Raw genomic sequence first — 22,617 nt, forward strand, 5'->3', positions numbered from 1 at the left:
TATTCATTGAGAGAAAGCAGAGAGCACAAGTCGGGAGAGGGACAGAGGGAGAAGGAGAAGAGACTCCCCGCTGAGCAGGGAGCCTGATGCGGGACTTGATCCCAGCACCCGAGATCATGACCTGAGCTGAAGGCAGAAGCTTTACCAACTGAGCCACCCAGGCGCCACAGAATCTGGAGTTATTTTTAAGATCATTTTGAATACAAACCATGATTTGGCTGTTTGCAATTGTTGCATGCTCCTCTAGCTACTTTCCTGGAAAAGTAACCTCTTCCCATTATAATTAAATTTTTTTAAATACTTTTGTTTTGGAAATAATTTCAAATTTACAGAAAAGTTGCAAGAATAAGAATAGGACAAAAAAATCTGCATACCTTTTACCCAGATTAACATTTGACATCATTTACACACTCTCTCCTCCCTTCCTCCCTTAAGCCCCCATCTTTATCCACATATACACACTTTTTCCTTTCTGAATATGTAAGTTCCATATATCCTGGTCCTTTATCCTAAATACTTTAATATGTATTCCCAACAATTAGGAAAGTTATACATACCTCATTAAATTTATACATACTTCATAAAATTATACATACTTCCTTAAATTTAACATTACCATAATACTTTACTGTCTGTATTTCAGTTTTGTCAAGTGACCCAATAATGTTCTTCATAGCATTTTCCCTTTTATTTTTATTTATTTATTTTTAAAGATTTTATTTATTTACTTGAGAGAGAGAGCACACAAGAGGGGGGATCGGGAGAGGGAGAAGCAGACTCCCCGCTGAGCAGGGAGCCCGATGCGGGACTCGATCCCGGGACTCCAGGATCATGACCTGAGCCGAAGGCAGTCGCTTAACCAACTGAGCCACCCAGGCGCCCTCCCCCCTTTTAATACAGGATCCAATCTAGGGGTCAAGTATCGTATTTAATTGTCTTATGTTTGGCCTTCTTTAATCTGGAACATTCCACAACTTTTCTTTGTCATATAACACTGACTTTCCTTTTCCTTTCCTTTCTGTTTTAATAGAACTTTCTTAATTTTGGGTTTATCTAATGTTTCTTCATGGTTAGATTCAGGTTCTGTGTTCTCAGCTGTGATGTTACATGTGTTGATGTAACTTCAGTGTATCGCATTTGGAGGTTCAGTGTTTAGCTGCCTTTCATGGGTGGTGGTAATTGTGATCACCCGGTCAAGCTGTTGTCTTGTTTTCCCGCTGTTCACAGTCCCTCACCTCCCAACTAATAATCTGTGGGAAGACATTTTAAGACCATGGAAATATGTTGTTCGCTAAAATTTCCTCTAGATTTAGAATCCACGGATGGTTCTTGATTGAATCTTTGGTATGATAAATGCTGGTTTTCCAACTACAGCACTCCCCCCACACTTAGCAGTTAGCATTCAGCTTAGCATTCTACTGTAAGCAAGAGCCCATCCTTCTTCCTCATTATTTGTCTGTATTATCAGTATGGACTGATGAATTTCCATTTTTTTTCAGTGGTTTGTAATTAGTTGTGTACTTATTTTAGTGCTCAGATTATCGCAGAATTTTTTAGTAGGAAAACTTTCAAATTGGATCCTCTGTCCTGTAACTTTTTCTTTCTTTTTTTTTTTTTTAAAAGCATTTCCTTACTTTGTTGCATAATAGATGTTCTGGGCTCATCCTATAATTAGCCTGTCCCAATCCTGGAATCAGTATTTCTCTGAGGATTCCTGGGCTCTTTTAGTGAGGAATAATATTAGACACCAAGATCTGTTGCTAGGTGTGCTCACTGTTGCTGTGGTGTCTTTGCTCTTCGACCTTTGTAGCAAAATAGGAAATATGCAGGTTCATGAAAATGTGCATACATATATACACATACATGATTTAGAAATCATGAGTTCACACCAACACTTCCAAGTCAGATTTGTCTCCTTAGGGTTCTTTCTTGCCTTTCCTTGTTCCATAATTGTATATTTTTTCTGCCTTGGTGGCACTCTTACTAACATCATCATCAACTTATTTACTCATTTGTTCAATTCTGTACATCATCTAAAATTGTTTAAGAATTGCTTCGTCTACATATTACCAAAAATGCCCCTATTAGTACAGAATAGTTTGCAATGTCCCCTTCCCTGCTACTCTGCTGAAGACTGAGAGTGTATAGGTAAATACTGTGCTCATTCTGTATTCTTTCTCTTTTTCCCTTTAGTGTATTTAGTGGTATTAATTCGCAGTACAATTGAGTTCATTTGTTTTACTTTGCTTTCAGTTTTAGATTTTCTTCCCCATTCTTACTGATTTAATTTTATGTTTGGAATATGTAGAACATTCACGTGCTTCCCAAACTTGAACTATAAAAAAGAGAAGTGTCAGCCCCTCCCATCTCCATACTGTTCCCCATTGCGCCCTCCCCGCCCTTGCAGGTAGCCATGTTCATCATTTTCTGCTTTATCTTCTTTTTTATTGGTAAAAATAAGCACATGTATGTGTTTTCTTATTTTCCGTTGATATACAAAAGGTAGCATACTGTATCTGCTCTTGTACTTGTTTTCTTCACTTAAAATATCTAGTGGAAATCACTCCGTATCGTATTTGTAGTCTTTTTCTTTTTTATATCTCTATAATACTCTGTTTTGTGTATGTGCCATAGTTTCTAATTTCCTCTGCTTGGCCATTTATGTAATTTCTAGTATTTTGCAATTGTGAATAATGCTGTAATGAATAATCACCTTGCACTTACGTATTTTTGTTTTATTGCAGGTGTATATTCATGTAAATTCCTGGAAGTGGGAGTGCTAAGTCAAAGTGTCAGTAACTATGTGGGGTACATCTCTACTAGCAATGTGTAAGAGTGCTTGTTTCCCTCAGCTTTGTAGACTGAGTGTATGGTTAAGTCTTTGAATTTTTACCAGTCTGATGGGCAAGAAGTGGTATCTCAGTATAGTTTCTTTCTTTCTTTCTTTTTTTAAAAGATTTTATTTATTTATTTGACAGAGAAAGAGACAGCGAGAGAGGGAACACAAGCAAGGGGAGTGGGAGTGGGAGAAGCAGGCTTCTTGCGGAGCAGGGAACCCGATGTGGGGCTCGATCCCAGGACCCTGGGATCATGACCTGAGCCAAAGGCAAACGCCTAATGACTGAGCCACCCAGGCGCCCCTCAGTATAGTTTCAATTTGAATTTAAGTTGTATTATCAGTAAATTAAACATATTTTTTAAAAAACTTTATTTATTTAATTAATTATTTATTTTTAAAAGACTTTATTGTTTTGAGAGAGTCAGCAAGCGAGAGAGAGCACGAGCAGCGGGGAGGAGCAGAGGGAGAAGAAGCAGACTCCCTACTGAGCAGGGAGCCCGACATGGGGCTCGATCCTGGGACTCTGGGATCATGACCTGAGCCGAAGGCAGATGCTTAACTGACTGAGCCACCCAGGCACCCCTATTTTATTTTTTAAAAGATTTTATTTATTTCAGAGAGAGAGAACACAAGCATGAGTAAGGGGAGGGGTAGAAGGAGAAGCAGACTCCCTGCCCAGCAAGGATCCTGATGTGCGCTTGATTCCAGGATCATGACCCGAGTCGAAGGCAGACACTTAACTGACTGAGCCACCCAAGCGCCCCGGTATGGATCTAATTTTATCATTTTCTAAATGGCTATTAGTCCTGTCACCGTTTATTAAAAAGATTAGAGCAAATCACTGAGACAAAATCAGTGTTTGTATTATAGATCATATACTAATTGGCTCTAACTCTGGGCTTTCTACTCTGTTTCATTGGTCTGTATACTCATATACTTGAATCACACTGTTTTACTCATAGAGAATTACAGAGAATTTAATATCTAAGAATACTCATGTCATCTTCAGATAATGTAATCTTGTTTCTTTTTCAATTTGTATGCCTCTCATTGTTCTTTCCAGGCTAATATACTCTGAGTAATGCCTCCAGAACAATGGTAAATAGTAGTGGAGGTAGTTGGCATTCTTGTATTGTTCCTGGTCTCCCTGGGGCTTACTTACTACGTAAGGTTCTGGATTTAGGTCTGAGGGACATATATTTTATCATGTTAAGGAAGTGTATCCATCCGTTTCTATTTTCTCAGGAGTTTTTAATTAAGAATAGGTGTTGAATTCTGCCAAAGGTATTTTCATCATCTGTGGAGAGTCATGATTTTTTTTGTCCTAGACTTATTAATGTCCCACTATAAATTTACTTAAGAGAGACTAGAGAACCAACTTGTATGTAAGTCTTCTTATATTTCAGGTTTGCTTGCTTAGGTAAAGAGCATCATTAAAATAAAACTGTGTTTCTGGTTAAGCGACTGCCTTCGGCTCAGGTCATGATCCTGGAGTCCCTGGATCGAGTCCCGCATCGGGCTACCTGCTTGGTAGGGAGTCTGCTGCTCTCTCTGACCCTCCCCCCTCTCATGTGCTCTCTCTCTGTCTCTCTCTCTCAAATAAATAAATAAAATCTTTAAAAAAAAAACTGTGTTTCAATGAGAAATTTTAATCAGTGGGGTGTTTATGCAAATTATTTCCCCAACCCCAGTCTTGTCTAAAATTTTTTAACAGTTTAACCAAATAAAGGTGAAGTTTTAAATTTAAGATGTTAATAGAATCATGGGGTAGAATGTTTGAGTTGGACTGTATCTCAGAAACAGTCTAATCTGTAACTTTTGCATAACGAGTTTATTTTTTTAAAAGGCATATAGACAGTAAACAAAGTAAACAATCAGATCTTCACTTCTACCCAGTATTATCTGTCCTAGAACTGTTCCATTAAGTTCTAGTCTCTAAACATCTTAAATTTCAATAATCGTCCTCTTCATCAGAGTCCATGGCTTTTCTTCTGTTGAATTTAACTGTGGTTTTCTTTTGTTTGTTGGCTTACTTTTTCAAGGATTTCTGTTAAACCTTGTTCTGATACCTTCCCACTTAGTTGTCCATATCTTGCCATCTGTATGAGGTAATTCTCTACTGCTTTAGTTTGTTTGGACTTTACAAGTGCTAAGTTACTTAAACGGGCCCAGACTGACTGATCCAGGACTTGGGCTAAGATACTGTTTCTCATTTCTGCTTCCCTGTGCTTTGCTTCCTGTTGTGCTGCATCACCAGGATCCCCATGCTTCGCCTGCAGTTCGGCCGGCCTCTGCTTCCTCAGAGCCTCCAGCTCCTCCTCAGCCATGGTGCAGCAGTCCGGGGTCGAGACAAATCTGTAACTTTTGGACAAGAATAATCAATGGATGCTAAAATGAGTGGGCAAAAGTATGATCAGAAATAGGTATTTACAGTGGTGCCTGGGCGGTTCAGTCAGTTAAGCATCAGCCTTGGGTCAAGTCACGATCCCAGGGTCCTGGGATCGAGCCCCGCATCGGGCTCCTTGCTCAGCTGGGAGTCTGCTTCTCCCTCTGCCCCTCCCCCTGCCTGAGCTTTCTCTCTCAAATAAGTAAATAAAATCTTAAAAAAAAAATAGATATTCACATAATTTTTAGTCTCCTTAGTAGATCCTTATTAAGTACAAGGGAAAAAATATAGTAACTTCACAGTAGATAAACTTGGCAGACATCACTTTAACCAGGTGAACAAAGGTAATAACTCTAATAATATGACATATTGACATGGTATACTTCCTCATACCCACTGAGCAGGACACAACATCCGTTCTCTGATGTATAATATCAAAAATGTAACCTGAATTTAATCATGAGGAAACATCAGAGGAAACCAAATTGAGGGACAGTATACAGTAACTAGGCAGTACTCTGCAATTGAATCCAGGTGGTGAATGACAGAGAGATTGAAGAACCTCTTCCAGATTAAAGGACACCAAGGAACCATGAAAACTAAAGCATGCAAAGTATGTTCGTGGATTAAAAATTGGACATTAGTGGGACAATTGATGAAATTTGAATGAAGTCTATAGATTAGTTAATAATATTGAATCACTGTTAATTTGTTTTGCAATTAATACATTTATTAGATATGTTAAAGACTATACACTTATCAGATACTACATTTTTTTTTTTAAAGATTTTATTTATTTATTTGTCAGAGAGAGCACAAGCAGGGGGTAGCGGCAGGCAGAGGGAGAAGCAGGCTCCCTGCTGAACAAGGAGCCCGATGTGGGACTCAATCCCAGGACCCTGGGATCATGACCTGAGCCGAAGGCAGATGCTTAACCCACTGAGCCACCCAGGCGTCCTGAGATTACGTATTTTTGAGTAATCAAGAACTGTTACAAAAATGTACCTTATATTAGATGGTAAAGGAAGTTTAAACAAATCTTAAGTAATAGCAGCTTTGTTCTCTGATTGCAATGCAATAAAATTAGAAATTATTAGATTCAATGCTAGTTTTTTGATTTTGATAATTGTTCTTTGATTATGTAAGATGTAAGCATCATATGATATCCTTGTGAAGGACAAATGGAATTCTTTACTATTTCTTGGAATTTTTGTTATCAATCTGAAATTATTTCAAAATGAGAAGTTAAAAACAATTAAAAGTTTTATCTTTTTGCGGTAGATAATGGGTGAAATGACAGACTGAGGTTTGCTTTAAAGTAATGTAGTTGGGAGGTATTGGTGAGGGTATAGTTTGTATAAGATTAGCCATGTGTTGATAATTTTTGAAGCTGGTTGATGAATGTGTGGGGTTCCATTATACTATTCTCTACTTTTGGGAATGTTTCAAACTCTCTATGACAAAAGTAAAAGGGAAGAAAAGATGAACTGTCCTCAGGTGTCTGGTCATTCTTGATTAGTCATATTGAAGAATGAGGCACTAAAAAGTTTTAGGTTGAAAAATAACAACTCTGGGTGTTTGTGCAGATTCTTGCCCAGTGGGTGTCTATATATTTGGTCATCTGGTGTCTTCCAACTGTCAGGGTTATTCTCTTGGACTGGTCAGTTTTTCTACAAAGGGCTTATATCTATTTGGGGTTGGATCAGAGAAGCAGAATCACTGAATGACAAAGGATAAGGATTATAGAGGTTAGACCTTACATAATTTGGGAATTGGTAAAGTTGCTGTTGTCTCTGAATTGTGTGGGTCCTGAAATCAGTGGAGCTGGCAGAAGGAGAAGCTGGATGTCATATTGGGGGGAAGCAAAAACACATTGGAATCCAACTGGAACTAATGAGGACAACTTGAAACCTGTGTCTGTCACTGCCTTCCCCTGAATGACACCAGTGACCTGCAGAAATTGCTAATGCTCTTTGCCACAGAACTGTTCATGTACTGGGCCCCACAACTTGGAGAAGGTTCAGGAAGAGATACCATGGGAGATGGAGGAGCAGAGGGCCTGGCTGCTAGCCCAGGCCAACAAGGCAAACCATTAGGTAGTGACCGTGTACACAGGCTGCAACAGTACCTGTACCCTATGCAAGCCCTACACATCCTACAGAAGAGGATGATGATGGTTGCTTCACTTCTGCCTTCCAAATCGCACACATCTTTTTTGGCTAACCTTAATCCAGAGTCCTCCAGAGAGGAAATTTTGGGAATTGTAGTTCCAGCTTGCTGTGTCAGTAGACTACGGAAGCCACTGCAGTTCATCCCTTGTCACACATGCGTGCCTCTTTAACCTTCCTTAACCATACTTGGCATCAATAGCAAGTTCATTCACCTAACTATCCTGTGCACAACTGAAAGCACACGGTCATTCTCCAAGATCCATCTGTCTACGTTAGCCAAATCAAGTTAAATGAGGATGTGGGAGGAAATCACCACCTTTGCATCTTTCACGTCATTGATGGTGGCAGGAAGTCCTCCAGAAATGCAGTATTGGTTTTGGTTTACTGTTTAGGTAGGTAATGGCAGTTCTAGTGGCTTCCACATGCACTTTTATACTAGGCTAGTCATTACTGTATGGGTAGGGGATTAGAGGGGATTCTTTTTTTTATTTATTTTATTTTTAAAGATTTTATTTATTTTATAGAGAGAGAATCTCAAGCAGACTCCATGCTGAGCACTGAGCCCAAAGCAGGGCTCGATCCCATGACACAGATCATGACCTGAGCCGATATCAAGAGTTGGATGCCCAACCACCCAGGCGCCCCAAGAGAGGGGATTCTGTCAGTTGTTAAGGATGTCTGTTCCAACTGTGTGTTCCAGCAGAATTAACTGCACGGTGGATTTGGGACCTATTGGACCCACTTTGAGATAAATCTGAGCCAAATCTGCATTGATCCTCTGATTTCCATAAGCTGCTATTACTGAAAGTTTGGACCAAAATGGTATTTTGAGTCTTCAGGAATTCACTCTAGTTCAGAGCCAGTATCTAGTAATCCTTCCAAGAGCTGCTTATGTCCTCTTCCCCAGAACAAAGTCATCCTTAATAAATGGCTGTTGATCTCTTTAGGGAAGCCTAGGTGGAAAATTTATAGTATCCATATTTGGCTCTGTGGTAGAATTCTTCTTAAGGGAATGCCCTTCATTCCAGAGACTCTGGGTCTATGAAATGGCTCCAATCTAGGAATTGGTAGAGGGGCCACAACTTTACTTTTTTGGTGATTTAAATCATACTTCGAGTTTTTCTACTTAAACTAATCAAGACTTTTTTTTTTTTTTAAAGATTTTATTTATTTATTTGACAGAGAGAGACACAGCGAGAGAGGGAACACAAGCAGGGGGAGTGGGAGAGGGAGAAGCAGGCTTCCCGCTGAGCAGGGAGCCCGATGCGGGGCTCGATCCCAGGACCCTCGGATCATGACCTGAGCCGAAGGCAGACGCTCAACGACTGAGCCACCCAGGCGCCCCTAAACTAATCAAGACTTTAATAGATTGCCCATCTGTTTCAGTTCTAGGGGCACTGATTTCTTTCTTTTTTTTTTCTTAAAGATTTTATTTATTTATTTGAGAGAGAGAGAATGAGAGAAAGAGAGCAAGGGGGGGAGGGTCAGAGGGAGAAGCAGACTCCCCGCCTAGCAGGGAGCCTGATGTGGGACTCAATCCTGGGACTCCAGGATCATGACTTGAGCGGAAGGCAGTCGCTTAACCAACTGAGCCACCCAGGCGCCCTGGGGCACTGATTTCTTAGCCAATGTCAGAGATCTCTGCAGTTCAAACCTTTCTGGTTACTGTTTTGGCTGCCATTATGGTATTCATTCCCACCTTGTCTTTGGTGATTAAGTGCTGCCACTTGGTCCCTGCCACCACAGGATCCGATCATCTCCTGCTCAATTTAGGGAGTCAGTTTGATGGCAGGAGTTACCACTTTTATTCCTGGCCTATGAAGGCTAGCCATCCCAGAGCTCTTAAAGGAGGCCAGAGTTCCTCTCATGAATATATTTCTCTTAGCTTGGTGAATGGAATGTTTTCTGGATCCTCCCAGGGACATGGTTAAGGGTAAGCAGGTCTAACATATTAAACCCACTCAGCATTCTGATATCCTTAAGCTATCAGGAAGACCTCAGTACCCAAAGAAGTTCAGATGTTTCACCTTCATTTAGTGTAGGTCACCTTTAGGTCCAGCTTTCAGTAAACCAACCAAGCAAACTGTTAGGCGTTCCTAGCTGCTTGAGCCAACCTGTTGAATCCACAGTTTCTGCTTAGCACACCCATAGCAATAAATTCAGCCTAATTCAGCATTATCTTCCATCTGAATCCAACACTCCAACACTCTTAGGATCCTTTCCCGTATGTGTTCCTCAAGTTTTTGTTGATATAAATTGGCAAAATCTCGCAATTCTTTTGGTGTGTAATGAATCTCCTAATGGGTTGCACTTTTTTTTTTTCAAAGATTTTATTCATCTGTCTGAGCATGCAGAAGCAGGGGTGGGGGCAGAGGGAGAGGGAGAAGCAGGTGTGGGGCTCAATCCCAGGACTCTGAAATCATGACCTGAGCTAAAGGCAGATGCTCAACCGACTGAGCCACCCAGGTGCCTGCACTTTTTTTTTTTTTTAAGATTTATTTTAGAGAGCGCATGCACAAGCAGTGGGGAGGGGCAGAGGGAGAGGGAAGAATTTTAAGCAGACTCCCTGCTGAGGGTAGATCCTGGCTCGGGACTTGATCTCACAACCCTGAAATCATGACCTGAGCTGAAATGGAGTTGGATGTGTAACTGTGCCACCCTGGTGCCCCAATGGGTCGTAGTTTTCTGCTTTATTCTTTGGGGACTGCTGGGACTTGAGTCTGGTCATAGATCTAAAGCACTGAGAGATGGTGAAGGTAGTTCCACAGCAGGTCCTTCACAGGGCACTTACCATGGGGGGAGACCATTGCAGGTTCTTTAGGCAAAGGGAGACCACCCTCTTCAGAGTGTTTTTACTGGTAGAGGAAATTCAACAGAATTTAGGAGTTCAAGGCATCAAATTTCATGGGTTTGCATCCCAAATTTAGGGTCCCATTCCTTACCAATCAGTTTCCTAACTTAAGAGTTAAAATGTGAGTTTGGAAATTCAGTTTACATTATCCTCTGTTCTTGGTACACCAAGTGTGGTCTGGGGATCAGCAGCATCATTATCAATGGGAGCTTGTTAGCCTTGCAGAATTTTGTGCTGCAGCACAAACTTATGGAATCAACATACATTTGCTGCTTATAATTTCAGGATATTTGGGGGTGCCTAGGTGGCTCAGTCGGTTAGGCAACTGCCCTCGGCTCAGGTCATGATCCCAGGGTCCTGGGATTGAGCCCCACGTCAGGCTCCCTGCTCAGTGGAGAGTCTGCTTCTCCCTCTCCCTCTGCCTGCCTCTCTGCCTACCTGTGCTCTTTCTCTATCTCTCTGTCAAATAAATAAATAAGGTCTTTAAAAAAAAATAAAAATAATAATTTCAGGATATTTGTGTAACTTGTGTATTTACGTTAAATAGATGAATGGATTTCTGTAAGTATTACAGTTCTCAGCAGTCCAGGTATTTGATAAATATTTCCTTTGAATTTTTTTTGGATGTTGTGATTTGGTTTTATATTTAATTCTGTAAATACTACATCTAAAATTTTTGTCGATTAAGTTTTAGATGATTTCCCCTTTCCATCTGGGGGCTCCCCATTTAGACTCTAAATTAGATGTGATGCTCCCTCTGGTGGACAATGGGGTTAAAAGCACACAGACATTTTTCAGTATAGTGTCTTTGTTTTCAGCTATTGAAACTCAGTATCCCTCAGTGATCATCTTCATGAACGTCCTTTCCAAACTGTTCTCAACTTCTGACATTTACCATAGCTTTTGTTTTGAATTTGAACCAGAAAATCAAAATTTTGTCATAAATATCTATATAAAACTCATCATAATGAAAGAACAACTGGGCAAATTGATGTGGTAACAGTGCCTTAATAATGACTGTTATTCACGTTAAAAGCAAAAACTCATGTTTGAAACTAGTAGTCAATTGAATTTGTGACGATTTGGGGGAGAATTGTGCCTATTGATCTATATTTACAATGGGATTTATTACTACAAAATATTTTATACAGGGAACCCCCCTTAAATTTTGTTGTAATAGGGGTGCCTGGGTGGCTCAGTCGTTAAGCGTCTGCCTTCGGCTCAGGTCATGATCCCAGGGTCCTGGGATTGAGCCCCGCATCGGGCTCCTTGCTCCGCGGGAAGCCTGCTTCTCCCTCTCCCACTCCCCCTGCTTGTGTTCCTGCTCTCGCTATCTCTCTGTCAAATAAATAAAATATTAAAAAAAAATTTTGTTGTAATAATTACTTGTTAGGATAAAAATAATAAATGTGATTGTGTGGAATAACCTTGTCTATTCTGTCTTGGTCTAATCTTAGAACTCAAATGGTTGCTTTCGCCGCAACTAGCTATATTTCTGAACAGTTCCTGAAAAGGCACATAACCCATGTGATAAACATCTTAGACAGTTTATTTTAAAAGTAAAAATTGGGGGACACCTGGGTGGCTTAGTTGGTGTCATTGGAGTCTTGATTTCAGCTCAGGTCTTGTGAGTTCGAGCCCTGCTTTGGGCCCTGTGCTGGGCGTGGAACCTACATTTAAAGTCGACAAAGTCATTATTGTTTAAATACAGTAAAATAAAAAAGTATCCTTTTTAAAAGTTAACTTGTTGCCATTTTATTTTACACATGACCTATTCATGTTTAATTTTGAGCATTTAAGGGTATTTATAGTTCTAGGTTAATATTGATTTTTTTAAAAGATTTTATCTATTTATTTGACAGAGAGAGAGAGAGAGCACAAGCAGGGGGATCAGCAGGCAGGGGGAGAGGGAGAAGCAGGCTCCCCGCTGAGCAGGGAGCCTGATGCAGACCTAGATCCCAGGACCCTGGGATCATGACCTGAGCTGAAGGCAGACCCGACTGAGCCACCCAGGCCCCCCCTGACTTTTTTATTCATTACTTTGGTTGAGAATCATAATGTTAGGAAGTACCCTGTTTTTTATTGTTTTGGTTTTGTTGTTAAGTCTTTGAGGCAAAAATAACCAAATAAGGGGGAAAAGTTAGTTTGATCAATAGATATAACTTCATAAAAGTCAAAAATATCTGTATGTCAAAGAACTGACTTATAATGGAGAAGCCAAGAAACTGAGGAAAATATTCGCAACATAAAAAGGCACATATCCTTAATACATAGAAATCATTTATAACTTGAAAGAAAACAGCTTACTTACGAAGGACTCCCTGCTTTCTGGGACTTTTTTCCTTTCTTTGTATAGTTCTGATCTTTAGGTTTTTAGAACATGGGAGAGATTCTCTTCTGATTCATTGGTTCTCAGTGTTGGCTACACATTGGAAGCACCTGGGGAGCATTAAAAAATACTGGTGCAGGGGCGCCTGGGTGGCTCAGTCGTTAAGCGTCTGCCTTCGGCTCAGGTCATGATCTCAGGTTCTGGGATCAAGCCCCACATCGGGCTCCCTGCTCCTTGGGAAGCCTGCTTCTTCCTCTCCTACTCCCCCTGCTTGTGTTCCCTCTCTTGCTATGTCTCTCTCTGTCAAATAAATAAAAAAAAAAAAAAAAAAAAAAAATACTGGTGCATGGTTCCCACCCAGAGATCTGATTTAATTGGTTCAGAGTATGCTTGAATGTGGAAATTTTAAAAGCTCCCTAGGTTATTCTAATGTGCAGTCTGGTTTGACAATGATTATCTTTCTTTTTCATCCTAATTGACCCCCTCCTTTGCAACTTTATATTCAAGGGCTAAGGTGAACTTGCTACAGCTGGGTTCATTCAGGCTACAAATGATATCCGTAAATAGTTCTGTATGTTGAATTTCAAACTGGACATTCACATTAGCATGTTCTGTACATATTTAAATGACTGTCACATATAGGGCAGGCACATATTAAATCAAATTTTTAATTGGAATGGTTGTGATGTTTCTCACAAATTTGATGAGTATCAAAATTTAATTCTTTTTTAAATTTTTTTATTTTATTATGTTAATAACCATACATTACATCATTAGTTTTTTTATTATTATGTTAATCACCATACATTACATCATAGTTTTTGATGTAGGGTTCCATGATTCATTGTTTGTGTATAACACCCAGTGCTCCATGCAGAACGTGCCCTCTTTAATACCCAACATCAGGCTAACCCATCCCCCCCCCAGAACCCTCAGTTTGTTTCTCAGAGTCCATAGTCCCACATGGTTCGTCTCCCCCTCCAATTTCCACCCCTTCATTTTTCCCTTCCTACTATCTTTTTTTTAACATATAAATATTATTATTTGTTTCAGAGGTACAGGTCTGTGATTCAACAGTCTTAACAATTCACAGCGCTCACCATAGCACATAACCTCCCCAGTGTCTATCACCCAGCCACCCCATCCCTCCCAGCCCCCGACTCCAGCAACCCTCAGTTTGTTTCCTGAGATTAAGAATAACTCATATCAGTGAGGCATATGATACATGTCTTTCTCTGACTGGCTTATTTAGCTCAGCATAATACCCTCCAGTTCCATCCACGTCGTTGCAAATGGCAAGATCTCATTCCTTTTGATGGATGCATAATATTCCATTGTATATATATACCATGTCTTCTTTATCCATTCATCTGTGGATGGACATCTTGGCTCTTTCCACAGTTTGGCTATTGTGGACATTGCTGCTATAAACATCGGGGTGCACGTACCCCTTTGGATCCCTACATTTGTATCTTTGGGGTAAATACCCAGTAGTGCAATTGCTGGATCGTATGGTAGCTCTATTTTCAATTTTTTGAGCAACCTCCATACTGTTTCCCAGAGTGGCTGCGCCAGCTTGCATTCCCACCAGCAGTGTAGGAGGGTTCCCCTTTCTCTGCATCCCCGCCAACATCTGTCGTTTCCTGACTTGTTAATTTTAGCCATTCTGACTGGTGTGAGGTATCTCATTGAGGTTTGGATTTGGATTTCCCTGATGCTGAGTGATGTTGAGCACTTTTTCATGTGTCTGTTGGCCATTTGGATGTCTTCTTTGCAGAAATGTCTGTTCATGTCTTCTGCCCATTTCTTGATTGGATTATTTGTTCTTTGGGTGTTGAGTTTGATCAGTTCTTTATAGATTTTGGATACTAGCCCTTTATCCGATATGTCATTTGCAAATATTTTCTCCCATTCTATCGGTTGTCTTTTGGTTTTGTTGATTGTTTCCTTTGCTGTGCAAAAGCTTTTTATCTTGATGAAGTCCCAACAGTTCATTTTTGCCCTTGCTTCCCTTGCCTTTGGTGATGTTTCTAGGAAGAAGTTGCGGCTGAGGTCGAAGACGTTGCTGCCTGTGTTCTCCTTTAGGATTTTGATGAACTCCTGTCTCACATTTAGGTCTTTCAACCATTTTGAGTCTATTTTTGTGTGTGGTGTAAGGAAATGGTCCAGTTTCATTCTTCTGGATGTGGCTGTCCAATTTTACCAACACCATTTGTTGAAGAGACTTTTTTCCATTGGACATTCTTTCCTGCTTTGTTGAAAATTAGTTGACCATAGAGTTGTGGGTCCATTTCTGGGCTCTCTATTCTGTTCCATTGATCTATGTGTCTGTTTTTGTGCCAGTACCATACTGTCTTGATGATGACAGCTTTGTAATAGAGCTGGAAGTCCGGAATTGTGATGCCGCCAGCTTTGCTTTTCTTTTTCAACATTCCTCTGGCTATTCGGGGTCTTTTCTGGTTCCATACAGATTTTAGGATTATTTGTTCCATTTCTTTGAAAAAAGTGGATGGTATTTTGATGGGGATTGCATTGAATGTGTAGGTTGCTCTAGGTAACCTTGACATCTTCACAATATTTGTTCTTCCAATCTATGAGCATGGAACGTTTTCCATTTCTTTGTCTTCCTCAATTTCTTTCATGAGTATTTTATAGTTTTCTGCGTACAGATTCTTTGCGTCTTTGGTTAGATTTATTCCTAGGTATCTTATGGTTTTGGGTGCAATTGTAAATGGGATCGACTCTTTAGTTTCTCTTTCTTCTGTCTTGTTGTTGGTGTATAGGAATGCCACTGATTTCTGTGCATTAATTTTATGTCCTGCCACTTTACTGAATTCCTGTATGAGTTCTAGCAGTTTTGGGGTGGAGTCTTTGGGGTTTTCCACATAAAGTATATCATCTCGCAGAGTGAGAGTTTGACTTCTTCTTTGCTGATTTGGATGCGTTTTATTTATTTTTGTTGTCTGATTGCTGTGCCTAGGACTTCTAGTACTATGTTGAATAGCAGTGGTGATAGTGGACATCCCTGTGGTGTTCCTGACCTTAGGAGGAGCGCTCTCAGTTTTTCCCCATTGAGAATGATATTCGCTGTGGGTTTTTCATAGATGGCTTTTATGATGTTGAGGTATGTACCCTCTATCCCTATACTCTGAAGAGTTTTGATCAAGAAAGGATGCTGTACTTTGTCAAATGTTTTTCCTGCATCTATTGAGAGGATCTTACGGTTCTTGTTCTTTCTTTTATTAATGTATTGTATCACGTTGATTGATTTGCGGATGTTGAACCAACCTTGCAGCCCAGGAATAAATCCCACTTGGTCATGGTGAATAATCCTTTTAATGTACTGTTGGATCCTATTGGCTAGTATTTTGGTGAGAATTTTTGCATCCATGTTCATCAGGGATATTGGTCTGTAATTCTCCTTTTTGATGGGTCTTTGTCTGGTTTTGGGATCAAGGTAATGGTGGCCTCATAAAACGAGTTTGGAAGTTTTCCTTCCATTTCTATTTTTTGGAACAGTTTCAGAAGAATAGGTATTAATTCTTCTTTAAATGTTTGGTTAGAATTCCCCTGGGAAGCCATCTGGCCCTGGGCTCTTGTTTCTTGGGAGATTTTTGATTACTGCCTTTAATTTCCTTGGTGGTTATAGGTCTGTTCAGGTTTTCTGTTTCTTCCTGGTTCAGTTTTGGTAGTTTATACATCTCTAGGAATGCATCCATTTCTTCCAGATTATCGAATTTGCTGGCATATACTTGCTCATAATATGTTCCTATCATTGTTTGTATTTCTTTGGTGTTGGTTGTGATCTCTCCTCTTTCATTCATGATTTTATTTGGGACCTTTCTGTTTTGTTTTTGATAAGTCTGGCCAGGGGTTTATCAATCTTGTTAATTCTTTCAAAGAACCAGCTCCTAGTTTCGTTGATCTGTTCTGCTGTTCTTTTGGTTTCTATTTCATTGATTTCTGCTCTGATCTTTATTATTTCTCTTCTTCTGCTGGGTTTAGGCTTTATTTGCTGTTCTTTCTCCAGCTCCTTTAGGTGTAGGGTTAGGTTGTGTACTTGAGACCTTTCTTGTTTCTTGAGAAAGGCTTGTATTGCTATATACTTTCCTCTTAGGACTGCCTTTGCTGCATCCCAAAGATTTTGAACAGTTGTGTTTTCATTTTCATTTGTTTCCATGAATTTTTTGAATTCTTCTTTAATTTCCTGGTTGACCCATTCATTCTTTAGTAGGATGCACTTTAGCTTCCATGTATTTGAGTTCTTTCCGACTTCCCTCTTGTGATTGAGTTCTAGTTTCAGAGCCATATTATGGTCCGAAAATATGCAGGGAATGATCCCAATCTTTTGGTACTGGTGGAGACCTGATTTGTGACCTAGGGTGTGATCTATTCTGGAGAATGTTCCATGGGCACTAGAGAAGAATGTGTATTCTGTTGCTTTGGGATGGAATGTTCTGAATATATCTGTGAAGTCCATTTGGTCCATTGTGTCATTTATTTTTATTTAAAAAAAAATTTTTTTTTTTTATTCACTTGAGACACAGAGATACAGAGAGAACATGAGCAGGGGGAGAAGCAGAGGGAGGGGGAGAAGCAGGCTCCCTGCTGCGCAGGGAGTCTGATGCCGGGCCCAATCCCAGGACCCTGGGATCATGACCTGAGCCAAAGCAGATGCTTAATCATCTGAGCCACCCAGGCGCCCCCAGTGTGTCATTTAAAGTCTTTATTTCCTTATTGATCTCTTGCTTAGGTGATTTGTGCATTTCAGTGAGGGGGTTGTTAAAGTCCCCTACTATTATTGTATTGTTGTCGATGTGTTTCTTTGCTTTTGTTATTAATTGGCTTATATAATTGGCTGCTCCCATGTTAGGGGCATAGATATTTACAATTGTTAGATCTTCTTGTTGGATAGACCCTTTAAGTAGGATATAGTGTTCTTCCTTATCTCTTATTGTAGTCTTTGGTTTAAAATCTAATTTGTCTGATATAAGGATTGCCACCCCAGCTTTCTTTTGGGTCCATTAGCATGGCAAATGGTTTTCCACCCCCTCACTTTCAATCTAGAGGTGTCTTTGGGTCTAAAATGAGTCTCTTGCAGACAGCATATTAATAGGTCTTGTTTTTTTATCCAATCTGATAGCCTGTGTCTTTTGATTGGGGCATTTAGCCCATTTACATTCAGGATAACTATTGAAAGATACGAATTTAGTGCCACTGTATTGCCTGTAAGGTGACTGTTACTGTATATTGTCTGTGTTTCTTTCTGGTCTATGTTACTTTTAGGCTCTCTCTTTGCTTAGAGAACCCCTTTCAATATTTCTTGTAGGGCTAGTTTCATGTTTGCAAATTCTTTTAGTTTTTGTTTGTCCTGGAAGCTTTTTATCTCTCCTTCTATTTTTAATGACAGCCTAGCTGGATATAGTATTCTCGGCTGCATATTTTTCTCATTTAGTGCTCTGAATGTATCATGCCAGTCCTTTCTGGCCTGCCAGGTCTCTGTGGATAGGTCTGTTGCCAGTCTAATGTTTCTACCATTGTAGGTTACAGATCTCTTGTCCCAAGCTGCTTTCAGGATTTTCTCTTTGTCTCTGAGACTCGTAAGTTTTACTATTAGATGTTGGGGTGTTGACCTATTTTTATTGATTTTGAGGGGGGTTCTTTGTGCCTCCTGGATTTTGATGCCTGTTTCCTTCCCCAAATTAGGGAAGTTGTCTGCTGTAATTTGCTCCAATATACCTTCTGCCCCTCTCTCTCTTTCTTCTTCTTCTGGGATCCCAATTATTCTAATATTGTTTCATCTTATGGTATCACTTATCTCTCGAATTCTGCCCTCGTGATCCAGTAGTAGTTTATCTCTCTTTTTCTCACCTTCTTTATTTTCCATCATTTAGTCTTCTATATCACTGATTCGCTCTTCTGCCTCATTTATCCTAGCAGTTAGAGCCTCCATTTTGGATTGCACCTCATTAATAGCCTTTTTGATTTCGACTTGGTTAGATTTTAGTTCTTTTATTTCTCCAGAAAGGGTTTCTCTACTATCTTCCATGCTTTTTTCAAGCCCAGCTAGTATCTTTAAAATCGTCATTCTGGACTCTAGTTCCGACATCTTACTAATGTCTGTATTGATTAGGTCCCTGGCAGTTGGTACTGCCTCTTGTTCTTTTTTTTGAGGTGATTTTTTCCATCTTGTCATTTTGTCCAGAGGAGAACGGATGAAGGAGAGAACAAAATGCTAACAGGGTAACAGTGACCTCAGAAAAATATACACTAGCAAATCAGAAGAGACCTGAAACCAGGGGAAAAGAAAGGGAAGGAACGAAAAAAGAAAATAAATATAAAAAGATTAAAAAAAAAGTATATGATCAAATATGATCAGGCTGGTGAATAGATCAATGCCACACACTAGATGTTGGGCATTTTTTTGTCTCTTAGAAGAAACTGCCTCCAAAATTTTAAAGAAAGAAAAGCTTATATATGTACAAAAATAAGGGTAAATACGATGAAGGGATGGAATATTACTGTAAGGATGAAAATTATAAAAGATTTTATAAAAGGAATTGATAAGTTGGTTGAAAAAAGAAAGAAGAGAAATTAAGAAAAAAAAAGGGAGAGAATATGATCAGGGAGGAGACTAGAACAAAGCCATACACTAGAGATTTAGGGTATGTTTTGGTCTGTTAGAAGAAACTGTATCCCAAAATTTTAAAGAGAGAACAACTTATATATATACCAAAAATAAGCTTAACTACTATGAAGGGATAGAATATGGCTCTAAAAATGAAAAATAAAAAAGATTTTTAAAAAAGGGATTGGTTGAAAAAGGGAAAAAGAAAAATTAAAAAAAAAAGAAAAATTAAAAAAAATTAACTTTGAAAGACTAAAGAATCAGGGCAAAAAAGCCTTGAATTCTATGTGCAGTATTCCCCTAGTGCTGGAGTTCAGCCATTCTCATTGATGGGTAAACTTGGTCTTGGCTGGATGGTCCTGCTGATCTTCTGGGGGAGGGGCCTGTTGCGGTGGTTCTCAGATGTCTTTGCTGGGTCGGGCTAAGTAATCTGCTTGGGTTTGCTCTCGGGAGCTTTTGTTCCCTGAAAGCTTTCTATACAGCTTTGGAGGCCGAGAGTGAAAATGGCGGCCTCCCAGTCTCCGCCCCAGAGGAGCCGAGAACTCGAGGCCCCACTCCTCAGTGCGCCCCCAGAGAAAAGCAGTCGATCACTCCCGTCTCCCCAGTCTCTGGCCGCACTCCGTGCTCACCGGCCTGTGACTGCGCGTTTATCTCTGGCACCCGACCCCGTGTGGAGTCTCCAAACTCAGCAGATCCCTGTGGTGCGCTCCCGCGCCGCTCCTCCCAGGGGAGGAAGGGGAGTCTCCCCGGATCTGCCGCTTGTTGGGTCCCTGCTGGAAGAGCAGTGGCCCGACTGTGCCACGGATCACGGTTTATGGCAGCCCGGAGCTGAGAGCCTGCGCCTGGGCTCCGTCTCTGCAGCCGGCTTCCCTGCTCCGATACCTGGGAGCTCTGCCACAGTCAGGCACCCCCGGTCTTTCTGTGACCCCGAGGGTCCTGAGACCACACTGTCCCAGCAAGGGTTCCACCACCTGCTTAGACACTGGTTCGACGTCCTTCAGCAGAGCAGACTTCTAAAAGTTCCGATTTTGTGTCCTGCCGCTCTGTCACTTGCTGGTAGCGGCCGACGGAGGCCCCCTCCCCCGCCGTCTATCCTCCCAAATATCACCTCGGATTCACTTCTCCCACGTCCTAACTTCCAGAAAGTGGTCGCTTTTCTGTTCAGAGAGTTGCTGCTGTTCTTTTCTTCGATCTCCTGTTGAGTTCGTAGGTGTTCAGAATGGTTTGATCCCTATCGAGCTGAATTTCTGGGACCAGACAAAATCCAGGTCTCCTACTCCTCCGCCATCTTGCTCCTTACCAAAATTTAATTCTTACTAGCATTTTTCAGTTACTGTGTTTACCTTTTGTTAGGAAATAGGTGTTAATTAGAAAGATTTATGTTGTACAGGGATCAAGAATAGAATGCTTAGATATTTAAGTAATGGTTTCTCTGGGCAATTTAATTTCAATTTTTTTTTCTACTGAATAAGAGATACTTTGTTTAGGTGCTGAAAACGTAACCACCTTACAGAAGACTTAATGTCTATGAATAAGTTGGTTTTCACTTTTCGTGAAAATTTACTTGCAGAATTTTGAAAAATATCCAGGTTTCTGGGCCACATCTTTAAACTCTACAGGTGAGTCTGATGCATAGCCTGAGTTGAGAACCGTTGGGAAAGAAAAAAAACAGGATAAAGTGAAAATCATTGGCACAGGTAATGACCGTGGGACTAATGGGGACATGTATATAGATTATCTGGTAGACCATTTGACTGTATCAGAGTGTTGTTTGTGTTATAGGGAAGGTTATAAGAGATAAGGTTGGAATAGATTGTGGAATACAGAGGCCTTGACGACCAGGCTAAAGAATGTGAACCTCAGGGGCACCTGGGTGGCTCAGTTGGTTAAGCGTCTGTGTTCGGCTCAGGTCATGATCCCAGGGTCCTGGGATGGAGCCCTGCGTCGGGCTTCCTGCTCCATGGGGAGTCTGCTTCTGCCTCTGCACCCTCCCCCCCTGCTCGTGCTCTCTCTCTCAAATGAATAAAAATCTGTAAAAAGAATGTGAACTTTATTTTGTAGGTATTGATGAGCCCATAAAAATTTTGAGTAGCAGTACAAAGTGCATGGAATTCTGGGAGATTAGTGCAGCAGTATGATTTTGTGAACATGGTCGAGGAGAGATGTGGGAAGACTGAAGATGGGGATTCCAGTTAAGAGAGAATTTGCTTTATTCTGGGTGTGAAGCAGGGAAGGCCTGAGTTAGGAAGATGGCGGTAGCCCAAAAAGAAGATATGCCATTTGAGAGAAGAGTTGACCCAATTCACTGAGTGACTGATTATCAGGTGAGAAAGGAGTGAAGGATGAGTTTGGGGTTTTGAGCTCGAATTGTTGGAATAATGGTGATATTATGCTGTTTGAAGCCATTCTTGTGGGTGAGATCTCCAGGCACTGGTGAGGATCCAGCTTAAGGAAAGTCACGTCTCAGGACTGGGAGACAGAAAGCTTTTAATTAAGTTAATTTCCCCCCCTTTTTTGGCAGAGGTTTTACTGTTTAGGTGAGTAGGGTAAGTAATTTAATCTGTGGAGCCTCAATTTTACGTGTTTTGAAATGAGGGGACTGATTGGTTTCTGGCATCCTTTTTAAGCTTTTCTATAGTTCTTGAATCATTTCTATATTTCCTGCCTCCTCCTCCTCCTTTTTTGTAACAGTTTGAGATAAAATTCCTATATCATGCCATTCACCCATTCAAAGTGACACAAAGTATGTAAAATTTGCCATTTTATCCATTTTAAATGTATAATTCAGTGGGATTAAGTACATCAAAATGTCATGCAGCCATCAGCACAATTTTAGAACATTTTCATCACCGTCCAAAGAAACCACTCTGTACCTTAAGCCTATCTTCTACTCTAACGGAAAACTTTAGGATTAAACCCTTGAATTTAGGCTCTTTTTTTTTTCTTTTTTTTAAAGATTTTATTCATTTATTTGACAGAGACACAGCAAGAGAGGGAACACAAGCAAGGGGAGTAGGAGAGGGAGAAGCAGGCTTCCCGCGGAGCAGGGAGCCCGATGTGGGGCTCGATCCCAGGCCCCTGAGATCATGACCTGAACCGAAGGCAGACGCCTAATGATTGAGCCACCCAGACGCTCTTTACCACCTGCCTTGTAACCAGATGAGTTCACAGCCCTCTAGAAATCACTTCCAGTTCAAATCAGTCCTTGCCATCCTGACCACTAGATGGCAGTGTGGGAACACCACTGCAAAAGTGGTGGTGGGGGACTCCACCTCTATTTGTACACTATTGTACTATGTTGTCCATGTACCTCTATTTGTGGTAGTAGGTGTAGTTACGCAGGCACCCTCAGAGGACTGAAAGCCTTCCACTTGAAGATTTTGCTAATGCAGAATGTTGTCTTTACCAGTTGA

At 40.6% G+C, this 22,617-nt stretch overlaps 2 protein-coding genes across 2 annotated transcripts in view; one reads left to right on the plus strand and one right to left on the minus strand.

The window, feature by feature from the left end:
• The window catches only part of SMYD3 (SET and MYND domain containing 3), a 689,934-nt gene that overhangs the window by 11,269 nt on the left and 656,048 nt on the right, over positions 1-22,617 (plus strand). The window lies entirely within an intron of this gene.
• LOC116622784 (programmed cell death protein 5-like) lies at positions 4,455-5,303 on the minus strand. The gene has a single exon (XM_032389460.1). The coding sequence runs from the start codon at positions 5,164-5,166 to the stop codon at positions 4,840-4,842; it is 327 nt and encodes a 108-aa protein (XP_032245351.1). The 5' UTR covers positions 5,167-5,303; the 3' UTR covers positions 4,455-4,839.

This window comes from Phoca vitulina, unplaced genomic scaffold (assembly GCF_004348235.1).
Source record: "Phoca vitulina isolate PV1807 unplaced genomic scaffold, GSC_HSeal_1.0 scaffold54, whole genome shotgun sequence".
Taxonomy (NCBI): domain Eukaryota; kingdom Metazoa; phylum Chordata; class Mammalia; order Carnivora; family Phocidae; genus Phoca; species Phoca vitulina.